Raw genomic sequence first — 22,971 nt, forward strand, 5'->3', positions numbered from 1 at the left:
TCATCTACAGATCCCCCATAACAGTGCGTCATCCACAGATCCCAACATAACAGTGTCATCCACAGATCCCCATAACAGTGCATCATCCACAGATCCCCCATAACAGTGCGTCATCCACAGATCCCAACATAACAGTGTCATCCACGGATCCCCATAACAGTGCATCATCCACAGATCCCCCATAACAGTGCATCATCAACTGATCCCCATAACAGTGCGTCATCCACAGATCCCACATAACAGTGCATCATGTACAGATCCCCCATAACAGTGCATCATGCACAGAAACCTCATAACAGTGCATCATCCACAGATCCCCCATAACAGTGCATCATCCACAGATCCCCCATAACAGTGCGTCATGCACAGATCCCCCATAACAGTGCGTCATGCACAGATCCCCCATAACAGTGCGCCATCCACAGATCCCCCATAACAGTGCATCAATCACAGATCCCCCATAACAGTGCATCATCCACAGATCCCCCATATCAGTGCATTATCCACAAATCTTCCATAACAGTGCATCATCAACAGATCCCCATAACAGTGCATCATCAACAGATCTCCCATAACAGTGCATCATCCACAGATCCCCCATAATAGTGTGTCATCCACAGATCCCCCATAACAGTGCTTCATCCACAGATCCCCATAACAGAGTGTCATACACAGATTTTTTTTTTCTTATTTTTCTCCTCTAAAACCTAGGTGCGTCTTATAAAGTGAAAAATACAGTACATTATTACTACAAAAATGTTGTTTTAGCCCCAGATTTTACTTTTTCTCACAGGGAAATTGATAAAAATAGCATCAAAATTAGTTACACAATTTCTGCTGAACGTGGTAATACTCCATGTGTCTGTACTGTACTGCTTAGCCAAATGGCGAGACTCGGAGCAGAAAGAGCACTATTTGCCTGCTGGAGCACAGATTTTCTTAGAATAGTTTGTGGACTCCATATACAGAGCATCAAAGTGCCAGAAGAGCAGAATCTCCCAAGTGACCTCATTTTGGAAATTACACCCCTCTCGAAATTTATCTAAAGGTGTGGTGAGGATTTTGACTCCATGGGTATTTTCCAGAAACAAACAGTATGTTGTAGTGTACATACATTGTAGTAATCAGTACGTTGTACCCAGTTCATGCTTCTGAAGACACGCACCTCGTAAATTAGGCGGGCTTTCATTGCTACAGTACTAACAAACGTGGACGATAAATTTAGTTTAGGCACACTGAGGTTCAGAAGGGAGGGGGACATTTGGATTTGGGAGCACAGAATTCGTTGGATTTCTTTTGGGGGAAGCCATTTTGCTTTTCCAGAGCCTTTGTGTTACCAGTAATTTGGAAGCCCCCTATATTTCCGTTAACAGATGACGGACCTGAGTGGGGACTTTCTTTTTTTGTGCATTGAGTTGAAGCTTTCATTGGGAACAATTTACATGACATTTGGGATCATATTTATCTGGCACTCTACGCTGACCACTTACAGTGGCGACCAAAAGTTGTGCATTTTTTTTTAAAGTGTGATGACTTTTGTCCGGTTCTTGTAATGCCATTTTACTGGTGATGATTTGAGAGCACATGAAGTTCTCATCATGCAAGACCTTAATTTTAACCAAAATGCTTTTGAATATAGATTTGGTAATTTAATTAAAGAAAACTGACTGCCAAAAGTTTTGCATATACTATTTATTGATCACAACATAGAGAGTAATTCATTGTTTACATAACTTAGTATTTTGTAGCATAACCTCTTGCTTTAATTACTGCACCACACTGACGGGGCATTGAAGCTACTAGGCTATTCAAGACATCTTGAGGGATCTTGCTCCATTCCATTTGCAAATCTGCAAACAATTCATTTTTATTGCTATGGGTATGGGACCCAACTTGTCGCCCTAACTCATCCCAAAGGTGCTCTATGGGGTGTAAATCAGGTGATTGGCTTGGCCATTGCAACAGGCGAACATTTTTCTTTGCTAACCAATTTTTGACTAAATTGGATGTGTGCTTAGGATCATAGTCTTGCTGGAATTTCCATTTTTCAGGCTGATGTGCAGTGAATTAATTTTAGCTCCTAAACTTACTAATCTGATATAAGGCTATGGTCACACCGTATGAAAAAATTGTTCATAGTTTCATTCAGAAAAGTGGAATGATTTTTTTTCAATTGTTGTGAAGAATATTGGAGATATAATCCCATGTAAATTATTGTATCATATTTGGCAGGGGATTATAAAGATCTACAGTGTACAGTTGTAACCGGACACTTCTGCAGCTAAGAAGGAGGGAGGGGGCCGAGAGACCCGAGAGAGAGACAGTGAGTGACAAATATCTCACCTAGCAGCTTAAAGTCAAAGTCAACAGAAAGACCCCCTGGAGATCCAAGCCATGCGGCTCCCTTTGTGTCAGACAACTATAATTCAATACTGAGTTATGGAAATACTATATATCCCAGCTCTACATCAAATAGATTTTTGAAATCCCACGAACATGAAGAATGTCACCCTGGCTTCCAGCCCAGTCTAGCGCGTAGGGATGGGGAGATACCCAGCACAGCTTTTCGGAAACCCCTAGGGCCTCTGTGATTGGTCTCCATGCATAGCAGGGGCCTGGTTGGATTCGATGACACCAGAACTGGCTCCCTAGGACCGTCCATTAAGGAAGTATAAGCCATTTTAGTTTTTGGAGTTTATAGCTGAGGGAGGCCAGGGGTGGAGATTTAGGTCCAGCCCAGGGAGCAGAAGGGGGAGTGACCCAGAGAGGTTAAAAGCTCCTGCAGCTCTAGCCCAGTGCTTTTTCTCTGGGAGGTCGCGACGACACATCGTGTGAGGGAAGTCACCCAACAAGGAGGGACCCACAAGCCTCCCATGTGGTAGCCCTTCCCCCACAAGCCAGGCCTTCCATCTGACTGGTAACTGACTCTTAATATCTGTTTATATCTTTTGTACCCCTACTATTGTGTTTCCATCTCTGACCATTATGTAGGTATAACCCTTATGTATATAGTGTATTGTGTAGTGTACCCTTAAGGCGATTAAATATATAATTTAACCTTGGGCTGCTCTTTAATCTCGATCCACGAATCCACACGTCCGTTGTTCGGCTTTATCCTCATGCTACCGGGGCTGGTTTCTGCCCCGCTATAATTCCCGTTATATCTAATAAAAACTGGTGGCAGCTCTACCAGACTGACAAGGTTCTGTTTCACTGGGTTCAGTGAGAGGGACCTCTCAACCTGTCAGGGGTGTGAGCGAGTGTGGTGCCATGTCAGTGACTGAGTGAGCCACCTCTTCTCACTCCCAGTACCTTCCTGTACCCGTGTGGACAGGGGGTGTCTGTGTGGAACTGTACCAATCTCACCTTACTCGTCTCCGAGGGAGTTCGGAACGTCACGTTGGTGCAAAGTGTGCATCTGTATCACTTAATCCGTCTCACGTATGAGTGACGTCAGGCGGGTGGTGAGGTAGGGATCCTTCATATGTGGTGGCAGCGGTGGGATTCTGCAGGATCTCTCTGGTGCCATTCTTCACACTTGTCATCTGTGTGCCATCCGTGTGCAGTCCATATACAATCCATATTCTTACTCAGCAGGTATTAATCATTTACAAGACCATTTCCTATGTTACGGAATTGCAATGTATCTTTCTCGCACCCTTAAACGTGAATGGGTGAGTCTTATCCAATTTCGGGAGGAAAATAGTGGATGCTGATATTTTTTTTCACACAGATTCGGTCAGTGATAGATATCGTTCATCTGCACTGCCCTATTAGATAACATTGGCCATGTGCACAAACGTATTAGTGGTATGAGTGCTATCCGTTAAAAAGCATTGACAGCAAAAAATATATTGTAAAAGAAAGGAATTAAAACATAAAGTTGCAATTCTTTGATTGTTGTATGCTTAAATGAAAAGTTATACTCAGTGTCAAATGTGTGCTATCTGTCCAATGGTTTCAAGTGTTTCTTCATACTTTACCCTCTCTTAATACTTTTCTTGGGCTAGTTGAATCTTGTAATTATGGTAAGGACAAAATTCTTTATCCTACTAGCTGGATGTATATACAGTATCTCACAAAACTGAGTACACCCCTATCATTTTTGTAAATATTTTATTATATATTTTCATGAGCCAACACTAGATATGACATGTTGATACAATGTAAAGTAGTCAGGGTACAGCTTGTATAACAGTTAACATTAGGTGTGCCCTCTAAATAACTCAACACACAGTCCTTAATGTTGTAACTGCTGGCAACAACAGTTAATATACCCATAAGTGAAAATTGCCAAATGGTGCCCAGTTAGCTATTTCCTCCCCGGTGTCATGTGACTCATAAGTGTTACAAGGTCTCAAATGTGAATGGAGAGCATATGTCTAAATTTGGTGTTATTGCTCTCACACTCTCTCATACTGAAAGGGCAAGTTCAACATGGCGCCTGCTGGCAAGAAACTTTCTGAGGATCTGAAAAAAAAGAATTGTTGCTCTACATAAAGATGGCCTAGGCTATAAGAAGATTGCCAACACCCTGAAACTGAGCTGCAGCGCAGTGGCCAAGACCAAGTTCCACTCAGAACTGGCCTAGCCATGGTCAGCCAAAGAAGTTGAGTGCACGTGCTCAGCATCATATCCAAAGGTTGTCTTTTCAAATTAGACGTATGAGTGCTGCCAGCATGGCTGCAGAGGTTAAAGGTGTGAGGGGTCAGCCTGTCAGTGTTCAAACCATACGCCACACACTGCATCAAATTGGTCTGCATGGCTGTCATCCCAGAATGAAGCCTCTTCTAAAGATGATGCAAAAGAAAGCCCGGAAACAGTTTGCAAGCAGACTAAGGCCATGGGTTACTGGAACCATGTCCTGTGTTCTGATTGGACAATGATAAAATTATTTGGTTTAGATGGTGTCAAGCGTTTGTCAACCAGGTGAGGAGTACAAAGACAAGTGTGTCTTGCCTAAAGTCAAGCATGGGGGTGGGAGTGTCATGGTTTGGGGCTGCATGAGTGCCGCTGGCTGTAGGGAGCTACAGTTCATTGAGGGAGCCATGAATGTTAACATGTACAAGCAGAGCATGATCCCTACCTTTAGGAAACTGGGCCGCAGGGCAGTATTCCAACATGATAACGACCCCAAACACACCTCCAAGACAATCACTGTTTTGCAGAAGAAACTGAGGATAATGGTGCTAGACTGTCCAAGCATGCGTCTAGAGCTAAACCCTATTGAGCATCTGTGGAGCATCCTCAAATGGAAGGTGGAGGAGCGCAAGGTCTCTAACATCCACCAGCTCTGTGATGTCGTCTTGGAGGAGTGTAAGAGGATTCCAGTGGCAACCTCTGAAGCTCTAGCAAACTCCATGACCAAGAGAGTTAAGAAAAGAAAGAAAATAATGGTGGCCACACAAAATATTGACAGTTTGGGCACAATTTGGACATTTTCACTTAGGGGTGTACTCACTTTTGTTGCCAGTGGTTTAGACTAGTGTTGAACCAACCCCGTAGTGTTCGGGTTCGGTTCGGTTCATCGAACACCAGGATGTTCGTGGAACTGTTCGTCGAGCACCTTAGAACACTGTCGAACACCGTCGAACACCGTTAAAACCAATAGCAGGCAAATAAAAACACATATAAAACACCTTCAAAGGTATCAAACTGCTCAGAAGACACTCTCTTTAAAAAAGCCGGCCGGCAATTCAGCATCGGTACCCGACAATTTAGAACAGAAAGAATAGAGCATCAAACATAGATTAGATAGATAGAAACATGTCAGTCACATATATAAGAAGTACAGTGACAGTGTTGGTTACTGTACTTGTCATTTAGTGTTAAAATAAAGGATTTATTTAAAAAAATTGGCGTGGGGTTCCCCGTAATTTTAGTCTCTAGCGGAGGTTAAGCAGACGGCTGGGGCAGATGTTTGAAGCCTGGGAAGGGGGTAATACCCACGGAGCTTCCCAGGCTACTGATATCAGCCCCCAGCTGAATACCTAGCCTTTACTAGCTATTAAAATGGGGGACCCCAAAAAGAAATGACGTGGGGTCCCCCCTAATTTAATAGCCTGAGCACTTGTGTACTTAGCTTATTGGCATTTTCTTCCAACGGGTTTCCCCCCTCTTTTGGTCATTCAGGGATTCATCAGGTTATTCCTTCAATCAGGACAAGAAAAGGAGACCATAAGCTGTACTGCAATGAGGACACAGCCCCCTACATACAGTATGAGCCCGCACATAGCTCCCTAGATGCAGTATGATCCCCACATGCATATATACATATATATATTATATATAGATATATATACACTATGAGCCCCCACATAGCTACCTACAGTATGAGCACTTGCATGACTACCTATATACAGTATAAGCTCCATGTAGCTCCATATATACAGTATGAGCTCCCATATAGCCTCCTATATACAGTATGAGCTTGCACATAGCTATCTATATACAGAATAAGCCCGCACATAGCTCCCTACATACAGAGTGAGCCCCCACATAGCTCCCTACATACAGAGTGAGCCCCCATATAGTCTCCTTTATACAGTATGAGGCCACACATAGCTGCCTATATACAGAAAAAGCTCGCACATAGCGCCCTATACGGAGAATGTGCCTGCACATAGCTTCTCATATACATAATGAGCCCCCACATAGCCTCCAATATAAAGTATGAGTCCGCACATAACCCCCAACAGTATAAACCCCCATATACAGTATGAGCCCGCACAGAGCCTCCTATATATCACAAGTGAGTAAAAAATCGTACCAATTTTATTCATGAGAATGGGACCGATTTTTTTTTATATGCTTGTATGACCCTAACTTTCCAGTCATAGGGGTGAGGCTGGCACGGCCTCAGTCACTGCTCTGTGCATAGTGAGCAGCGGCTGTAACTGCATCCCTGCACTGATTGAAAGCTGGATCTAAGGCCTCTTTCATAAGTCCGTGTTTCCAGTACATGTGGTGACAGTTTCCACACGTACTGGAGACACTGACACACGCAGACCCATTCAAATGAATGGGTCTGTGCACATGTCAGTGTGTTTTCATAGACTGTGTGTCCATGTGCTCCACACGCTGACATGTCCGTTTTTTTTGTGGATGTGACGCGCCCCCTGGGCCTGTGGGGAACCCGGAAGCGGGCCTTTTAGGATGAATGCTGGGGGTTGTAGTCCTCGTGGCGATGACCCGGTCCGTGCCCAGGGTGGTCAAATCAGAGGCAGGGTTATTCGTATGATGATAGTCCGACTACGCAACCCGTGGATTGCGGTCAGTGGGGACCGCCGCTGCAAGGCAGACCGCTGAGGCCGGTGTTATGTGTGCAGCTAAGAAAGGGATGACTCCCCACGGGAGGAGTACAGCCTCAGGGCAGTTAGTGTGGATGATGGGAGTGATGGTGCACGAGCGCAGCAGGAATAACTCAGAGTCCGTGCAGTGCAGTTCAGGGTCTTTACTGGTGTTATAAGGCAGACCCTCCCGGGAGTACTGGTTAGCAGTAGGGGCCTGGTCAGTCTGTGAGCAAGTAGGATCTCCCCTGGCCAGGTGGAGTTATAGGCCTCCCCGTCTATCCGCACTCTTTCCTGGCTACCTTGCTGTATGCGGGTAGAAGTAGCCCACGTCCCTGAGTATACCGTGTGATGCTCACCTGTATGGCCGGTGACTTGGGGCCTTCTGTTAGCCTCCGCTCCACGACGGCGGTGCTGGTCCCTTGCTTGTGACCGTGCCTCCGGGCTTCTATGGCCAGAGGACCTGGAATCCCCTGCCGGTTGGATTCTGCTGCTGGACCTGGATGTCCCCACAGCTTCGGACTCCGTGTCCGGTCTTAATGTCTTCAGCCAGGGTGAGCTATCTAGCTTCCAGCCCCTGGCACTCGCTCCTGCTCCTACAGAGCTCCTTGCTGACACTTTCCCTATGTCTGGAACTGTCTCCAGGCTCTGACTGACCTAATCCCGCCCCAGACCCAGTTTATAAGGGCAGATTCCTCCCCTCCCAGGTCTGGGCGGGCAGTGTTGCATGCTTAGGGCTCCTGACCAGAGAAACCTCCCACTTGCTCCCAGACATAATATTTCTATTACTGTGGCAACCAGACCCCTGGGGTGCCACATTCCCCCCTAGTAAATTTTAGTACTCCGGGACTAAACACATTTTTAAAGAAACATAAATGCAGGGTATAACAATAACAAGTCAACATGAAAAAAGTACATTTTGTGGTCACGGCGTTTCCGTAACCGGGTGTCCATATCACCCAAGGTGAAGTTTGTGAAACAAGAGGGCGTCCATGTCACCCAAGGTGAAGTCTTAAGCGAGGTAGGGGACCTGTCCAAAGAAAACCCCTTGCGTTGGCCTTGGGCGTGGCTGCAAGGCTGAAACTAGCTACTTTGGGCCGCAAGGAGGCCACGCCAGACAGGTTTTCTCTTCCGCGGCCGTCTTCGCAAGAGGCACAATGTGCAACTATCTACAAGAATTGTTCCGGTTATCCAGCGTCCATAACCTGTTAGTCCATAGAAATCTGCAGGGTAACTGAGAAACATAATTAATAACAGGCAACAACACAAACCGTAAACATTTTCAAGAAACAGGCAAATTTACAGTGCATTACTTTATATTCTCCAGCGAGCGGGCATCTGACCTCTAGTGACTCTAGTGGACCTACGGAGCTCACTAACTGGTCCTGCACTACAGGGTGTAGGAGGTATTATGGGTAAGCTGGGCAGCTGTCTGCGCACTCTTTGGCTCACTAGGGGCACGGCAGGCTCACTACTAGCAGAGGGTTGATTCACCTGATCTGCTGGTGTGGACTCTTCTGCCTCCTGGGCCGGCTGCTCTTCCAGCTTTACCTGGTCTTCTGTAGGCACTTGAGGGGCTGGCTGGAGAAAGGTGAGGATGGGCACCACGATAGCATTGTTTACTTGTGTCCAGGACCGGGGAAAGTCTCCGAGTACGGTGCTGATCATTTCCTCCTTTTCCTCTACGGGTTGAGGGTCTTCCTGATCTTCATCCGTGCTTTGCAATTTCTCGGGGCACTTTTTCAGGTGGTCTCTGGAGACAGTGGCTGTGGTCTCTCCTCCATCCTTGCTGATGACGTACACCTTTAGATTATTGTGGCTTGAGGGCAGTACGGTGTACGGGTCCTTTTCCCACTGGTCGTCCAACTTATGGAGCCGCCTTTTTCTTTTCAAGACCTGCTCTCCAGGTACCAGGGGAACAGCGGGAGCATGTTGGTTATAAGTCCTCTCCTGCCTTCCTCTTGATTGACAGAGACTTCGCTCGACGCTCTCCTGTACTTTCCGGTACTGCTGCTGCCGTTCTGTATCCCAGTCTGCCTCTGGCGAGGTGTCCTCAGGTGTCAAGACTCCCATATCTAGGTCAACAGGCAGCTTACCAGGTCTTGCTCGCATTAGGTAAGCCAGGGTACAGTTGGTGGAACCTACCGGGATGTGGTTATACAGGTCCACCAGATCGGGCAGTTTCTCAGACCACAGACTGCGTTCTTCCAGGGGCAATGTTTTTAAAAGATCTATCACCACCTGGTTCATCTTCTCGCAGAGTCCATTGGTTTGGGGGTGATAGGGCGTTGTTCTTATCTTCTTGCAGCCATACAGGTTGCTGAACTCCTGGAAGACCTCCACTTCGAAGGCTGGTCCTTGATCCGTCAGCACTTGGTCCGGGTACCCATGTGGGCGGCAGAAGTGCAGCTGGAAGGCTCTGGCTGCTGTCTGAGCCGTTAAGTCTTTGACAGGGACCACCACCAGGAACCGGGAGTAGTGATCCACGATGGTTAGGGCGTAGACATACCCGCTTCTGCTTGGAGCCAGTTTAACATGGTCCAGAGCGACCAGTTCCAGCGGCTGCCTGGTGATGATGGGCTTCAGGGGAGTCCTCTGGCTGGCACGGTCCCTTCTTCTTAGATTGCATGGGCCACAGTCTCTACACCACCTCTCAATGGCTCCTCTCATGCCTATCCAGTAGAACCGTTCACGCAGCAGGAACTCCAGCTTCTTCCATCCGAAGTGCCCTGCCCCATTGTGGTAGGCCTCCAGCACCATAGCTGCGTCCCGTCTTGGTATCACAACCTGCCAGATCAGTTCATGTGTCCGGGAATTGACCATTCTGCGGCACAACTTCTCCTTGTAGAGAAACATTCTGCTTTTCTCTGTCCACAGTTGCTTGGTCTCTTCCGGAGCGTCTGGATCCAGGCGGGCGTCAGCCTGGGTCAGCATCTCCTTCACCAGACAGACTGCGGGGTCACTGTCTTGCGTCTCCGCCCAGTTGTAGTGGGGTAAGGGGTTGAACGTAGCAGATCGCTGGCCCCTCACACGGTGGGAATACTGGGTAATCCCATGACGGTGGAACGCAGGGAGTTCGACCTCTTCCAGTTCTTCTGGATCTTCCCCTCCGTCCGGTAGGTTTGGCATCCTGGACAGGGCGTCCGCGTTGGTATTGGAGCGTCCTGCCCGGTATTTGATCGTGAACTCATAATTGGACAGGCGGGCCATCCATCTCTGCTCCAGGGCACCCAGTCTTGCAGTGTCCAGGTGTGTCAAGGGGTTGTTGTCCGTGTACACGGTGAACCTGGAAGAGGCAAGGTAATGCTTAAAACGTTCGGTTACCGCCCACACCACTGCCAGGAATTCTAGCTTGAACGAGCTGTAATTCTCAGGGTTTCTTTCCGTGGGTCGCAGTTTTCGGCTGGCATAAGCAATTACCCGTTCTCTTCCCTGCTGGATCTGGGACAGTACGGCTCCTAGCCCGATGTTGCTTGCGTCCGTGTGGGGGATAAAGGGCTGGCTGTAATCAGGGTACGCCAGGATTTCATCCCCCGTGAGGGCCATCTTCAGCTGGCGGAATGACTCCTCTTCCAGCTTTTCCCATCTGAAGGGTGGCTTCTGGTTTTTGGCCTTCCTGGACTGGCCTATCAGGAGGTCCTGCATAGGAGCTGCCTTCTTGGTAAAACCGGGAATGAATCTTCGGTAGTAGCCTACCAACCCGAGGAACTGCCGCACTTCCTTTATGCTGGATGGTCTTGGCCAGTCCTTAATCACGGTGATCTTGTCAGGGTCGGGGGCTACTCCGTCAGCACTCACCACGTGTCCCAGGTACTGTACCTTTGGCTTCAGTAGATGACACTTTGAGGGGTTTACCTTTAGGCCATAGTTTGCCAGGGCTTCAAAAACTTCTGCCAGGTGTTCCAGATTGTCCTCAAAGGTCTTGGAATAGACGATGACATCGTCCAGGTATAATAGGGCCTTCTCGAAGTTCCGGTGTCCCAGACAGCATTCCATCAACCGTTGGAATGTTCCTGGTGCGTTGCAGAGCCCGAACGGCATACAGTTAAATTCGCTGAGTCCCATCGGGGTGGTGAATGCGGTCTTCTCCCGGTCCGCCTCTGCTACAGGAACCTGCCAGTACCTGCTAGTGAGATCCAAAGTAGAGAAGAAGTTAGCAGATTTTAATGCAGCTAAGGACTCTTCTATCCTTGGTAACGGGTACGCATCATTGTGTGTGATACGGTTGACCATCCTGTAGTCTACACACATTCTCATGGTGTTGTCTTTCTTTTTCACTAGGACTAGTGGAGCTGCCCAGGGGCTACAGCTGTCCCTAATTACCCCAGCCTCCTTCATGTCTTTTAGCATCCCCTTGGCGTGTTGATAGTGTGCAGGGGGTACGGGTCGGTATCTCTCCTTTATGGGAGGATGGTCTCCCGTGGGGATGTGATGTTCTACCCCCTTTACTCGCCCGAAGTCCAGCGGGTGTTTACTAAACACTCTCTCGTACTCTTGAACCACCCGGTAGACTCCCTGTTTTTGGTGTGAGGGAGTGGAGTCAGTACCCAAATGCAGTTGCTGACACCAGTCCTCCATTGGTTTCTTAGAGCCGTTACCTTCCTCTGGTTGAGATGGAGGCAAGGGTTCCACGGCCTGTACAGAGTTCTGGTTGATGGTGAACAATTTGGCTAGTGTGGCATACCGGGGCAGGTATACTTCTCTCTCCCCGATATTTATGATGTGGACGGGCACCCTCCCATGGCGTACATCGACCACCCCCCGTGCTGTCAAAATGGTGGGCCTACTGTCTGAGTAGACGGGTTCTACCATTGCTTGGTAGTCTCTACCTCTTAGACCAATAGCTGCCCGGCACCAAATCATCATCTCACTTTTCGGGGGCATGACAATAGGGAACGGGTCACAAATTCTCACGCTACCAATCTCACCACCAGATAGTTCCACCTGTTGCCGTTTCATCAGTGCCCGGATCTCTTTTTGGAGGACACGCTGCTGGCTGGAACTGGCGTTCTTGGCAACCTGTTGCAAAATAAGAATCACCTCTGCAGTTTTCAATTACGTTAGTACCTAAGGTTATCTTTGGGTGACTCTCGCGACGGTCAATGTCCACAATGATCAGTCCTTGTGCCGGTAGTTCAACTTTACCGACCTTGATGGTCACCTCTTTAAATCCTATCTGGGGCACGGGCTGACCATTGCTGGCGATAATGCTCAGGTCGTCATCTGGGTAGCGGGTTATGTCCGAGTCATTCCAGTACCACTTGAAGAGCACGTACGGTATGGTAGTCACCTGCGACCCAGTGTCTAGTAGGGCACTCATAGGAATGCCATCCAGTACCACAGGCAAGACCGGACATCCCCCTACGTATTTATCATGCCAGTTCGATGGGCCTGATGATCTTATGCCTGGGGGTTGGCCCTCTACCCCAGGGCGGCGGCAGATGGGTTGTCCGTCCTCATTGTATCGGTCGCTGGGTCTCCCTCTGGCCGGTGGGGTCCTCCTCAGTCGGCGCCACGGGACGTCCTCCGGTCCGGATGCCAGCTGGATCTTTCCTAGAGAAGAGACCTGTAAAGACTGCACAGTTCTGGTTAGCGCGGCAAAGCTCTTAGTCAGCTCTTGGACCTGATGGTGCAGGTCTGTAGCCGGGTTATTGTTCAAAGCCTGCGCATCAGCTCCCACAGGCCCTGCAGACAAGGGCGCCGTGTCCTGGTGATAAGTGATAGCAGGGCGCCTGTGGGTCACAGCGCCACCTGGTGCCGGTTCTCGGAGCACCCGGATGGCTCTGTCCTTGAACTGTGCAAAGTCCAGGTCAGGGTCCTGTAAGGCCATTGCTCGATACTGGGTTCGGTGGGCATTGCACAGTAGACCCTCAATAAATTGTTCAACAGCTTGTCTTCATTCCCCACACTGTCAGGATCTGCCTGCTTAATGGCTCTCAGGGCCTCTTGTAGGTTTAGAGCATAGTCTCTTATACTTTCATGTGCCCGTTGTTTGCACCCGTAAAATCTGAGCTTTATTTCGGCTGAGGTTCGGGTATCAAATGTGTCTTTCAGCCGGGCTAGTATTTCTCTGACAGTCCTCTTCTTCCTAGGTGGCCAGGACTTTACCTCCCTTTGGGCTGCCCCGATTAACTGGGCCACCAGGATGCTCACTTTTTGCTCTTCCGTGAGGGGGTATACCTGGAAGAGGCTATCCAGTCTTTCCCTAAAGTCACTTAGAGTATGTGATTCCCCTGAGTACTGGGGTAGCCAGGTTGCCCCCGGGATATAGGGCATGGTGAATGGCATGACCGCAGCAGCGGTTGCGCTGGCGGCCGGTGTGGCGGCGGAGCTCCCCTCGGTATCCGACATCCTCCTTCCCCCCTAGTGGACTGTGGCCTACCTTGCGATGCTCTTCTTCCATAGGCCGCGGCTCCGCAGTCGATCATCGGGGTCGAGGACCTTGCGTCGCGCTCCTGTGATGTCAGCGTCGCTCTTCCTCCCTTCCAGGACCTTACGCAGCGTCAGTGCGTGGGGCGGAGCTTTGGATCTCGCGCGCTTTCGACGTCCACGCCCCTCTTCTTCCCTGAAGATGGCGTCCGATGGCGGGAAGCAGCTGTGGATGGCGGGAAGACGGCAGAAGACGGCGGGAAACGACCCAAGATGGCGTCCGATGGCGGGAAACGGCTCCGGACGGCGGGAAACTTCTCTCAGGTAAGTGCAAAAAGTATTTTTTCAGGCACACAATACCCGTTGGGGCGGGTTGGTTTGAATCCTGCCGACTACGCCAAAGTTGACGCGCCCCCTGGGCCTGTGGGGAACCCGGAAGCGGGCCTTTTAGGATGAATGCTGGGGGTTGTAGTCCTCGTGGCGATGACCCGGTCCTTGCCCAGGGTGGTCAAATCAGAGGCAGGGTTATTGGTATGATGATAGTCAGACTACGCCACCCGTGGATTGCGGTCAGTGGGGACCGCCGCTGCAAGGCAGACCGCTGAGGCCGGTGTTATGTGTGCAGCTAAGAATGGGATGACTCCCCACGGGAGGAGTACAGCCTCAGGTCAGTTAGTGTGGATGATGGGAGTGATGGTGCACGAGCGCAGCAGGAATAACTCAGAGTCCGTGCAGTGCAGTTCAGGGTCTTTACTGGTGTTATAAGGCAGACCCTCCCGGGAGTACTGGTTAGCAGTAGGGGCCTGGTCAGTCTGTGAGCAAGTAGGATCTCCCCTAGCCAGGTGGAGTTGTAGGCCTCCCCGTCTATCTGCACTCTTTCCTGGCTACCTTGCTGTATGCGGGTAGAAGTAGCCCACGCCCCTGAGTATACCGTGTGGTGCTCACCCGTATGGCCGGTGACTTGGGGCCTTCTGTTAGCCTCCGCTCCACGACGGCGGTGCTGGTCCCTTGCTTGTGACCGTGCCTCCGGGCTTCTATGGCCAGAGGACCTGGAATCCCCTGCCGGTTGGATTCTGCTGCTGGACCTGGATGTCCCCACAGCTTCGGACTCCGTGTCCGGTCTTAATGTCTTCAGCCAGGGCGAGCTATCTAGCTTCCAGCCCCTGGCACTCGCTCCTGCTCCTACAGAGCTCCTTGCTGACACTTTCCCTGTGTCTGGAACTGTCTCCAGGCTCTGACTGACCTAATCCCGCCCCAGACCCAGTTTATAAGGGCAGATTCCTCCCCTCCCAGGTCTGGGCGGGCAGTGTTGCATGCTTAGGGCTCCTGACCAGAGAAACCTCCCACTTGCTCCCAGACATAATATTTCTATTACTGTGGCAACCAGACCCCTGGGGTGCCACAGATGCATGGTCCACAAAACATCCCACACGGATGACATCTGTGTGACACGTACCGGCGCCTGGGAACCAGCGCCACCTTTAGCACTGTTCCCAAGCGCCGATTGTCCCTGCGATCAGCACCAGCAGGGACAATGATGAGGGTAGTAGTGTCAGCTCTTGCTGTGTCCCTGTGTAAAAATAAGAATAAAATAATAAAATCCATTTACTCACCTGTCCGGAGATGTCCCCCGCTGCAATCCTCTGACCGCTGATGCCAGGGAGAATGAGCTGCTCCGGAGCTGCACTCTGTGAGTGACAGGACACTGCTCCTGAGCTCAGCACAGCTCCAGGGCCCACTCGCTGGAGCGGCTCATTCTGCCCGGCTCCTCGACGTCAGTGGTCGGAGGATTACAGGGGGGGACATCTCCGGACAGGTGAGTATAAGGATTTTATTATTTTATTCTTATTTTTACACAGGGACATTGCGAGAGCAGTGTTCAGCACCCTGCGCTTGGGAACAGCGCTAACTGTACACGGATTCCCAGGCGCCGGTCCGTGTGATCCTGATGTGGCACACGGACACAAGGATATTTCCGGTACCGTGTGAATCCTGCCTAATGCTGAGCGCTAGGATGTGGTTACAGCCATAAAGCCATGCTGGACGCACATCTATGACGGAAAGCCTGAGGCAACTGAGAGGAATAAAGTATAATTACTGCTGGCAGCGGGACTCTCAGTGCACTGGTCACATCGCTTCAGAACTATTTGCATATGAAATAGTGACAATGGTATAAATACACAGAAGCAGAATTTGCAGCAGTGCTCTGTATCTAAAGGCAATTGGCCATTATTGTTATGGATAAAATGTGGGTGATGGGAGTGTGATTGAACTACATGGGGCAAATGCCCCTGCACACTGTGCCCCCCACTTTAGTATTTTGCTTGCATCATATATTTATAAACCACATAAACAGATCCCAGTTAATTAAATGTAATATTTTACTGGGCTGCCAGCAGAAATTCCTCTATAAGGCTGTGTGCCCACGATGCGTTTTTTAAGCGTTTCTGCAGCGGCAAAAACGCTGCAGAAACGCTTAAAAAACGCATGGTAGAAGGCCTGCCATGTCCCCCAATGATAATCCACATGTGCTGTGCACATGCTGCGGAAATTTCCGCTGCGGATTATCATTGCGGAAAAAAAACGCAGAACTACCAATTATTTTGCGGAAAGCCTGCGCTTTCGCCGCCACTGACTTGCATTAGAACGCGCCAATTCCGCAAGACTGCATCTGTACTTGCGTAATTGGCGCATTCTAATGTGCGGATGGTACCCGGGTGTGGAGGACAGGAGATTCTCCTCCACACCCAGGTACCATTAAAAGCTATAAAAAAAAGAATAAAATAAAAAATAAAGATTATATTCACCTTCCGACGGCCCCCGGACTCCTTCCCTGTGCTTGCCTACAGATCACGCAGGACTGAAGGACCTGCGGTGATGTCACAGTCATGTGACGGCAGGTTCTTCAGTACAGTGTACCGCGATCTGCCGGCAGCCAGCACAGGAGCGCAGCAAGACTGCAGGGGCCATCGGAAGGTAAGTATAGGTTTATTTTTTATTTTTTGACATTCTCTCGGTTCACACTATATAAATCCATGCTGTTTGCATGGATTTATATTGCGTGACCGAGTTGTCAAGCACTTTCCAAGTCATGCTAAAATCGCTTGGAAAGCGCTTGTCACCCGCATGCGGAAATGCAAGTGAAGAAAGCTGCACATCCACATGTCCCTGGCAGGAAAAACGCATGTACAATCCGCATGTAAAATCCGCATGTACAATCCGCATGTACAATCCGCATGCGTTTTTTTCTGCCAGGGAGATGCAGAAACGCTCAAGAAAAAATCCGGAGCATTTCTGCATCGTGGGCACATAGCCTTACCCATCTCAAATGAAAGGGGTGATCCAGGCTAAGAGGAGACGCCTTAGGTCACACTGAGACAGAAAATATTATATCTATTTAACTGTGATCTCTTCATGTGCTATATAAATACATGATACAAGCTAATTCCCAAAGTGGAGAGGACATTGTGAGGGGCATCTGCCCCATGTAGTTCAACACTCCCATCCCCCCACAAGTTGTAGTAATTACAATGGCCCCCAGCTCCCTGCCTTTACATACAGAGCACACTCCCAGTCTGCCACATAGATACTTTACACTCCTTGCGCACACAGGAAGCAGACGGTGATGTGCAGAGGACTGAGAGACCACACAGGCAGGCACAGCTTCTCCTGTCTTCAGGAGCGACGCCATCAGATGCTCCTCTCCGGCAGAGAGATGGTAGGTGTGACTTAAACAGACACGCCCGCGCTCTGTATGCTGGGTACGTCCTGCCAGACATCATTCAGCAGGGCGGACCCAGCTTTATTTAAACAAGCTGCGGCTGCGGTGGCCGCTGTGCGGATTATAATGGGGGCAATTACTCTTTGGACAATGGGCCCTCGTGAACGGCCGGGCCCTGGGCGGTAGCCCAAATTGCCCTCATTATAATCCGCCTATGATCACGCCCATTCCAGCTGAAGCCAATGTCTTCTGCAATAAAAGTAAAATAATAAACCAACATCATCCTTACCTTTCCATGGTTCCCAGGACGGCTCCAGCTCTGCTACATTCACATGACAGGCTGGATCGCAGCAGAAAGCTGCCATCCAGCTTGCCATGCCGCAGACACTGAGAATCGCAGGCATGCTTGCGCTCCTCAGTGTCTGGCTGTGAAGGCATCCAGATGAGCCGAGTTCATGTCCAATGAACTCAGCTCACCTCATGCACGTCACTGACACCGTGGGAGAATTCTCCTGCGCATGCGGTGAGCGTGAGAGAATTCTCCTGCACTCACGGCAAGCGCTGTCTGCCTAGCCTTTGCTAGCTATTAAAATAGGCGGGACCCCACATCATTTTTTTGGGGGTCCCCCATTTAAATAGCTAGTAAAGGCTAGGTATTCAGCTGGGGGCTGATATTAGTAGCCTGGGAAGCTCCGTGAGTATTACCCCCTTCCCAGGCTTCAAACATCTGCCCCAGCCGTCTGCTTATCCTCCGCTAGAGACTAAAATTACGGGGAACCCAACGCCAATTTTTTTTTAAATAAATCCTTTATTTTAACACTACATGACAAGTACAGTAATCAACACTATCACTGTACTTATTATATATGTGACTGACATGTTTCCATCTATCTAATCTATGTGTGATGCTCTATTCTTTCTGTTCTAAATTGCCGGGTACCGATGCTGAATTGCCGGCCGGCTTTTATAAAGAGACGGGTGCATGAAAACACTATTATTTTTTTTAATAAATCCTTTAACACTAAATGACAAGTACAGTAACCAACACTGTCACTGTACTTCTTATATATGTGACTGACATGTTTCTATCTATCTAATCTATGTGTGATGCTCTATTCTTTCTGTTCTAAATTGTCGGGTACCGGTGTATGCCGCTGCTGAATTGCCGACTTTTCATGTTTCACTGTGAGCACTGTTCCCATCGATTTGGGCAACCACTGTAATGCCACAACCACCATGGCTGTGACATTACAGTGAGCGGCAGACAATCCCTGCATGATGTGAAAAAATCCAGTTACGCTTTTGGTGCACGAACAGTTATCGAACATAACCTCGAACAGCCGAATTTTTTGCAAATTGTTCGCGTTCGTCGAACGACTCGCACACCACCCAAAACAGCTCGAATTTGAGATTGGCGAACAGTTCGAGTCGAACACCGCTCTTCTCTAGTTTAGACATTAATGGCTGTGTTCGGCGTCATTTAGAGGGCACACCAAATTTACACTGTTATACAAGCTGTCCACTGACGACTTTACATTGTACCAAAGTGTCGTATCTTCAGTGTTATCCAAAGAAAAGATATAATAAAACATTTACAAAAATGTGAGGGGTGTACTCACTTTTGTGAGATACTGTACCCTCTTAAGCAAATATTATCAAATGATCTTCTCCTTGTAAAGAAGACATAAAGATGTACAAAGTGCGCTCATTATGTTCTCTATATACATGCTGAAAAACGTGAGTAATCGTCGGACTGCTTTCTGTTCCAGTACATATTTTGGAGACATATTTAGCAGGGACCCTGCACGACGGCAACAAGCCAAGCGCAAATGGATAGGAACAATGCAAAGACTGTATGAAATTCTCCAGGAGTACAGCCCACAGGTGCTGGGTAAAGAAGCTACAGGGAAGCTCCTAAAATCAGGTAATTGGTTACTCATTGATCGATTCATTATAACTGTATTTCCTGTTACATTTTGGATATAACTTTTTCTTCAGGATATGAATAACTTTCTCTGTAGGGTCTAGGCTACAGACTACAGAAATAGTAGTAGAACTATTGATCCTTCTGGTACAGGTCTTTAATGTGAGGCTCAGAATACTTTGAGACTGTACTGTACTTTTGTGTGTTTCTTACTTTGCACAAAGGACTATGGAGGTTTTTTTTTTGCGGATTCTATGAGAATCTGCGATAAGAAAATTTGGCTTGCTACATTACTGTGATCCAGCCAAGACAAGGGTAGGCAAAAACAGCAATGTGGTCTACTCTTGACCACAAATTTGAAGTCATAGCTCCTCAACTGCAAACAAGAGACACTGCATGACACAACAAACCTTTTCTCCTCTTGGGGGTAGAGTTATTTTTTAAAGAAATGATAAAAAGAAAAGAGATGCGCTGCAAACCACTCATAAAATACCAAGAGAGTGATTCCTACCTGTCTAAGAGAAAATGGTAGTCCAAATGAAGATATACGCGTGCAGCTTCCAGGGGTCCTTTGAAGAAGTCACAACTGCAACTAGAGGTGATAGACACGTGCCGGAGTCTGTAGAACGAGCCGTGAGTGTTGCAGAAAATGGGTTCAAACAGCGTATTAACGCCGGAGATAGAGGGCTGCAGAGACTCTCAGAGATTCAAGCTTTCAGGTACATGCAGCCATTGCACTAGGTGGATACAGGGATGAAGATTATGGGTGAGAAGGACTGCAGACAGCCTGGTAGATGTGCCGGCCATCCACCTAGTGCAATTGCTGCATGTACCTGAAAGCTTGAATCTCTGAGAGTCTCTGCAGCCCTCTATTTCTGGCGTTAATACGCTGTTTGAACCCATTTTCTGCAACACTCACGGCTTGTTCTACAGACTCCGGCACGTGTCTATCACCTCTAGTTGCAGTTGTGAATTCTTCAAAGGACCCCTGGAACAGGGTTTGCATGTAATACCAGAACACCACATACTGTATACCGTATGGTTACTTGCATAAAGCGTTGGTGAATGATTGCTCTGTCCACAGTTGTTTGGACTCCCGAAAAGTAGCAGTTCATAATATGAATTTCTAAGGAATCCGTGTGCATTACTAACAGTTTACATTCTGAATTTGTTCTGTCGACTCATTTAACACATGAGATTTTGGAACAGAAACAGCATTCATGTATCTCTATTTAAAGTGGTTCAGCAGGAAATAGACCAGGCTTTTACTGTTGGAGGAAGTCCTGAAGATCACTTCCATTGCTTTAAACGAATCATCAGTGACATCAAATATAACCTGTCCAGCAGTCGAGCTTCTGATTACATTGATGTCCTTTCCGTCAAGTCTGAGATTAACAAGACTCTGCATGATGCCCAGCAGGCTGTTATCAAGGGAATCCATCAGAGGGTAGGTATCATCGGCCATTTTTATTCATACATGGATGCAACCATCATCCACGAGCAATTGTTAAAATAAAGCCCTAAATATCTTTTTCATGATAGTGAAATGTAGAAGGTGCAATAAATCACGACTTTTTTTTCTTTTGTCATGACCCTTCCAGCTGCGACACACAAACATCTATGACTACAGTGTCAGCTGGGGATGGGAAGGCATAAATCCTGCTAGCAACAGATCCCATGCATATTATCTGGAACGCCTGTGTACTGATTTTCAGAGAAAGGTGATCGGGCACTTCAGCAGGTCAGTACAATTTGGCATGTACTTATATAGTACAACGCCACCTTGAGATGTGAGTAAAATCTCAAAGACAGAAGAGAACTATGAAGAAGTGTAAAATAGATACAACTTTATTAAAGAACTATTTTTTAGGGACACAGTATAAACCTAGATTCGAAAAGATGGTGGTCAGGACCAAATAGCATAGCATACTAGGAAGGAAAGTCAATAATAACAATAATAATAATAATAATGCCAGTGCAAAGTGTAAAGAACGTACTCCACCAATTGTAAAGCAAACTTGTCTGTCTTGAATAGAAAAATAGTACCCATCTACATTATATATAAATAAGCTATAATATAGGTATCAATACCTCTTAATAATGAAGTTACCATTGATGGGGATATACCAGGCACCATGTCCCTACACCCAAAGGACCATGGTGGGGAATAAAAAATAATAAACCAGTACTCATCTTCCAGACCTGGTTGCACACCAGGTCCTTTAAGGTGCAGTAATTTGACTTTGCTAATCTGCCCAGATTATTACAACTGTAACCAGTGTGTTTATTAACACAAAGACGAAATAAGGAATTTATGCATTATTTCATTGTAGAACATGGCCTGTGCCCAGTGAACCAGAAATGACTTGGAACAGAAAAGAATTTTTCAGGAATCGGAGAAATGAGGAGATTTTAGAACATGCTGCCCGCTGCCATAGACTGTAAGTTGCAGAGTTTTGTGCCAGTGAGAAGCTCAAAATATATCAAAATTGTCATTGATATATAAAGTAAAACATCTGGTCACATAACACAGGTGAGGTGATATAGTTGGTGCATGGGGCAGGAAGGTTCTATGAACACAGCGTTTTATTTTTCTAGAGCCCTTCACATGTGCTACTGTATAAGCCATACAAAAATCGAATACAGAAATTTCAGATTTTGTGCGCTCACCTTCCATCACAAGGTGACCTCACAGAGATGAGTCCCTGCAACAAAGTCATCTTCTTCTTGTGCTTGTGTGCTGACTAGTGTTGAGCATTCCGATACTGAAATATCGGGTATCGGCCGATATTCGCGGTATCGGAATTCCGATACTTAATTCCGATACTTTTACAATATCGAATACCGGAATCGGAAGTTCCCATAATGCCTACGCTCTGCCGTTTCTCTGAAGGATGACAAGCTGGATGGCAGCGCTCAGCTGCGATCCAGCCTGTCATCAGAATGCCATCCCAGCGTGGGAGAATTCTCCTGATTGTTTAAAAGCCGGCGCGCGGTAAAAAGCCGCCGGCTTTTAAACAATCACACAACCCCATACTGCTTCCCCGCAGCCTCCCATCCCGATCCTCCGCTCCCCTCGCCACCTCCCATCCCGATCGTAAGTTAGGACCGGGCGGGGAGCGCAGCACCAAGGAGCGGGGAGCGAAGGACCCGGGCGGGGAAGCCGGCAGTGAAAAGACTTCACCGCCGGCTTTCCCGTTCTGTGCTGCGCTTTCCCGCCGGTTATTTCAAATGAACAGCTGCGGTATCAGGTGATGCCGATCAGCTGCTCATTTGAAGTCGCCGCGGTGCCCTCAGAGGGTTCATGTGAGTTCATGCTTGACTGCATTGCATGAACTCACATGAACTTTCCCACGGTCGCACAGGTCAGCCTCACCTCCCAGACCCGTCATGATTGGTGTGTGTGGGTGTCTGTGCGATGTGTGCGGGTGTGCGCGGTGTCTGTGCGATGTCTGCGGGTGTGTGCGATGTCTGCGGGTGTGTGCGGTGTCTGTGCGATGTGTGCGGGTGTGCGCGGTGCCTGTGCGATGTGCGCGGGTGTGCACGGTGTCTGTGTGATGTGTGCGGGTGTGTGCGTGCAGGCAGACATAGGCCGATGTGACACTACTACTCCCATCGGCCTATGTCTGTCCCCCGTCCACTCGTGCCAGCAGGATCAGCTCGATGGG

At 48.3% G+C, this 22,971-nt stretch overlaps 1 protein-coding gene across 3 annotated transcripts in view; it reads left to right on the forward strand.

Annotated features, from left to right (window-relative positions):
• The window catches only part of LOC141156629 (uncharacterized), a 225,604-nt gene that overhangs the window by 130,057 nt on the left and 72,576 nt on the right, over window positions 1-22,971 (forward strand). For all 3 annotated transcript variants that reach the window (XM_073642828.1, XM_073642822.1, XM_073642836.1), the window contains 4 exons: window positions 19,149-19,303; window positions 20,542-20,750; window positions 20,905-21,044; window positions 21,637-21,744. In XM_073642828.1, coding sequence (XP_073498929.1) covers window positions 19,149-19,303; window positions 20,542-20,750; window positions 20,905-21,044; window positions 21,637-21,744 — 612 coding nt within the window. The remainder of the gene's footprint in view (window positions 1-19,148; window positions 19,304-20,541; window positions 20,751-20,904; window positions 21,045-21,636; window positions 21,745-22,971) is intronic.

Source organism: Phyllobates terribilis, unplaced genomic scaffold (assembly GCF_046119375.1).
Source record: "Phyllobates terribilis strain yellow unplaced genomic scaffold, ASM4611937v1 Scaffold_1__5_contigs__length_1240528914, whole genome shotgun sequence".
NCBI classification, from domain to species: Eukaryota; Metazoa; Chordata; class Amphibia; order Anura; family Dendrobatidae; genus Phyllobates; species Phyllobates terribilis.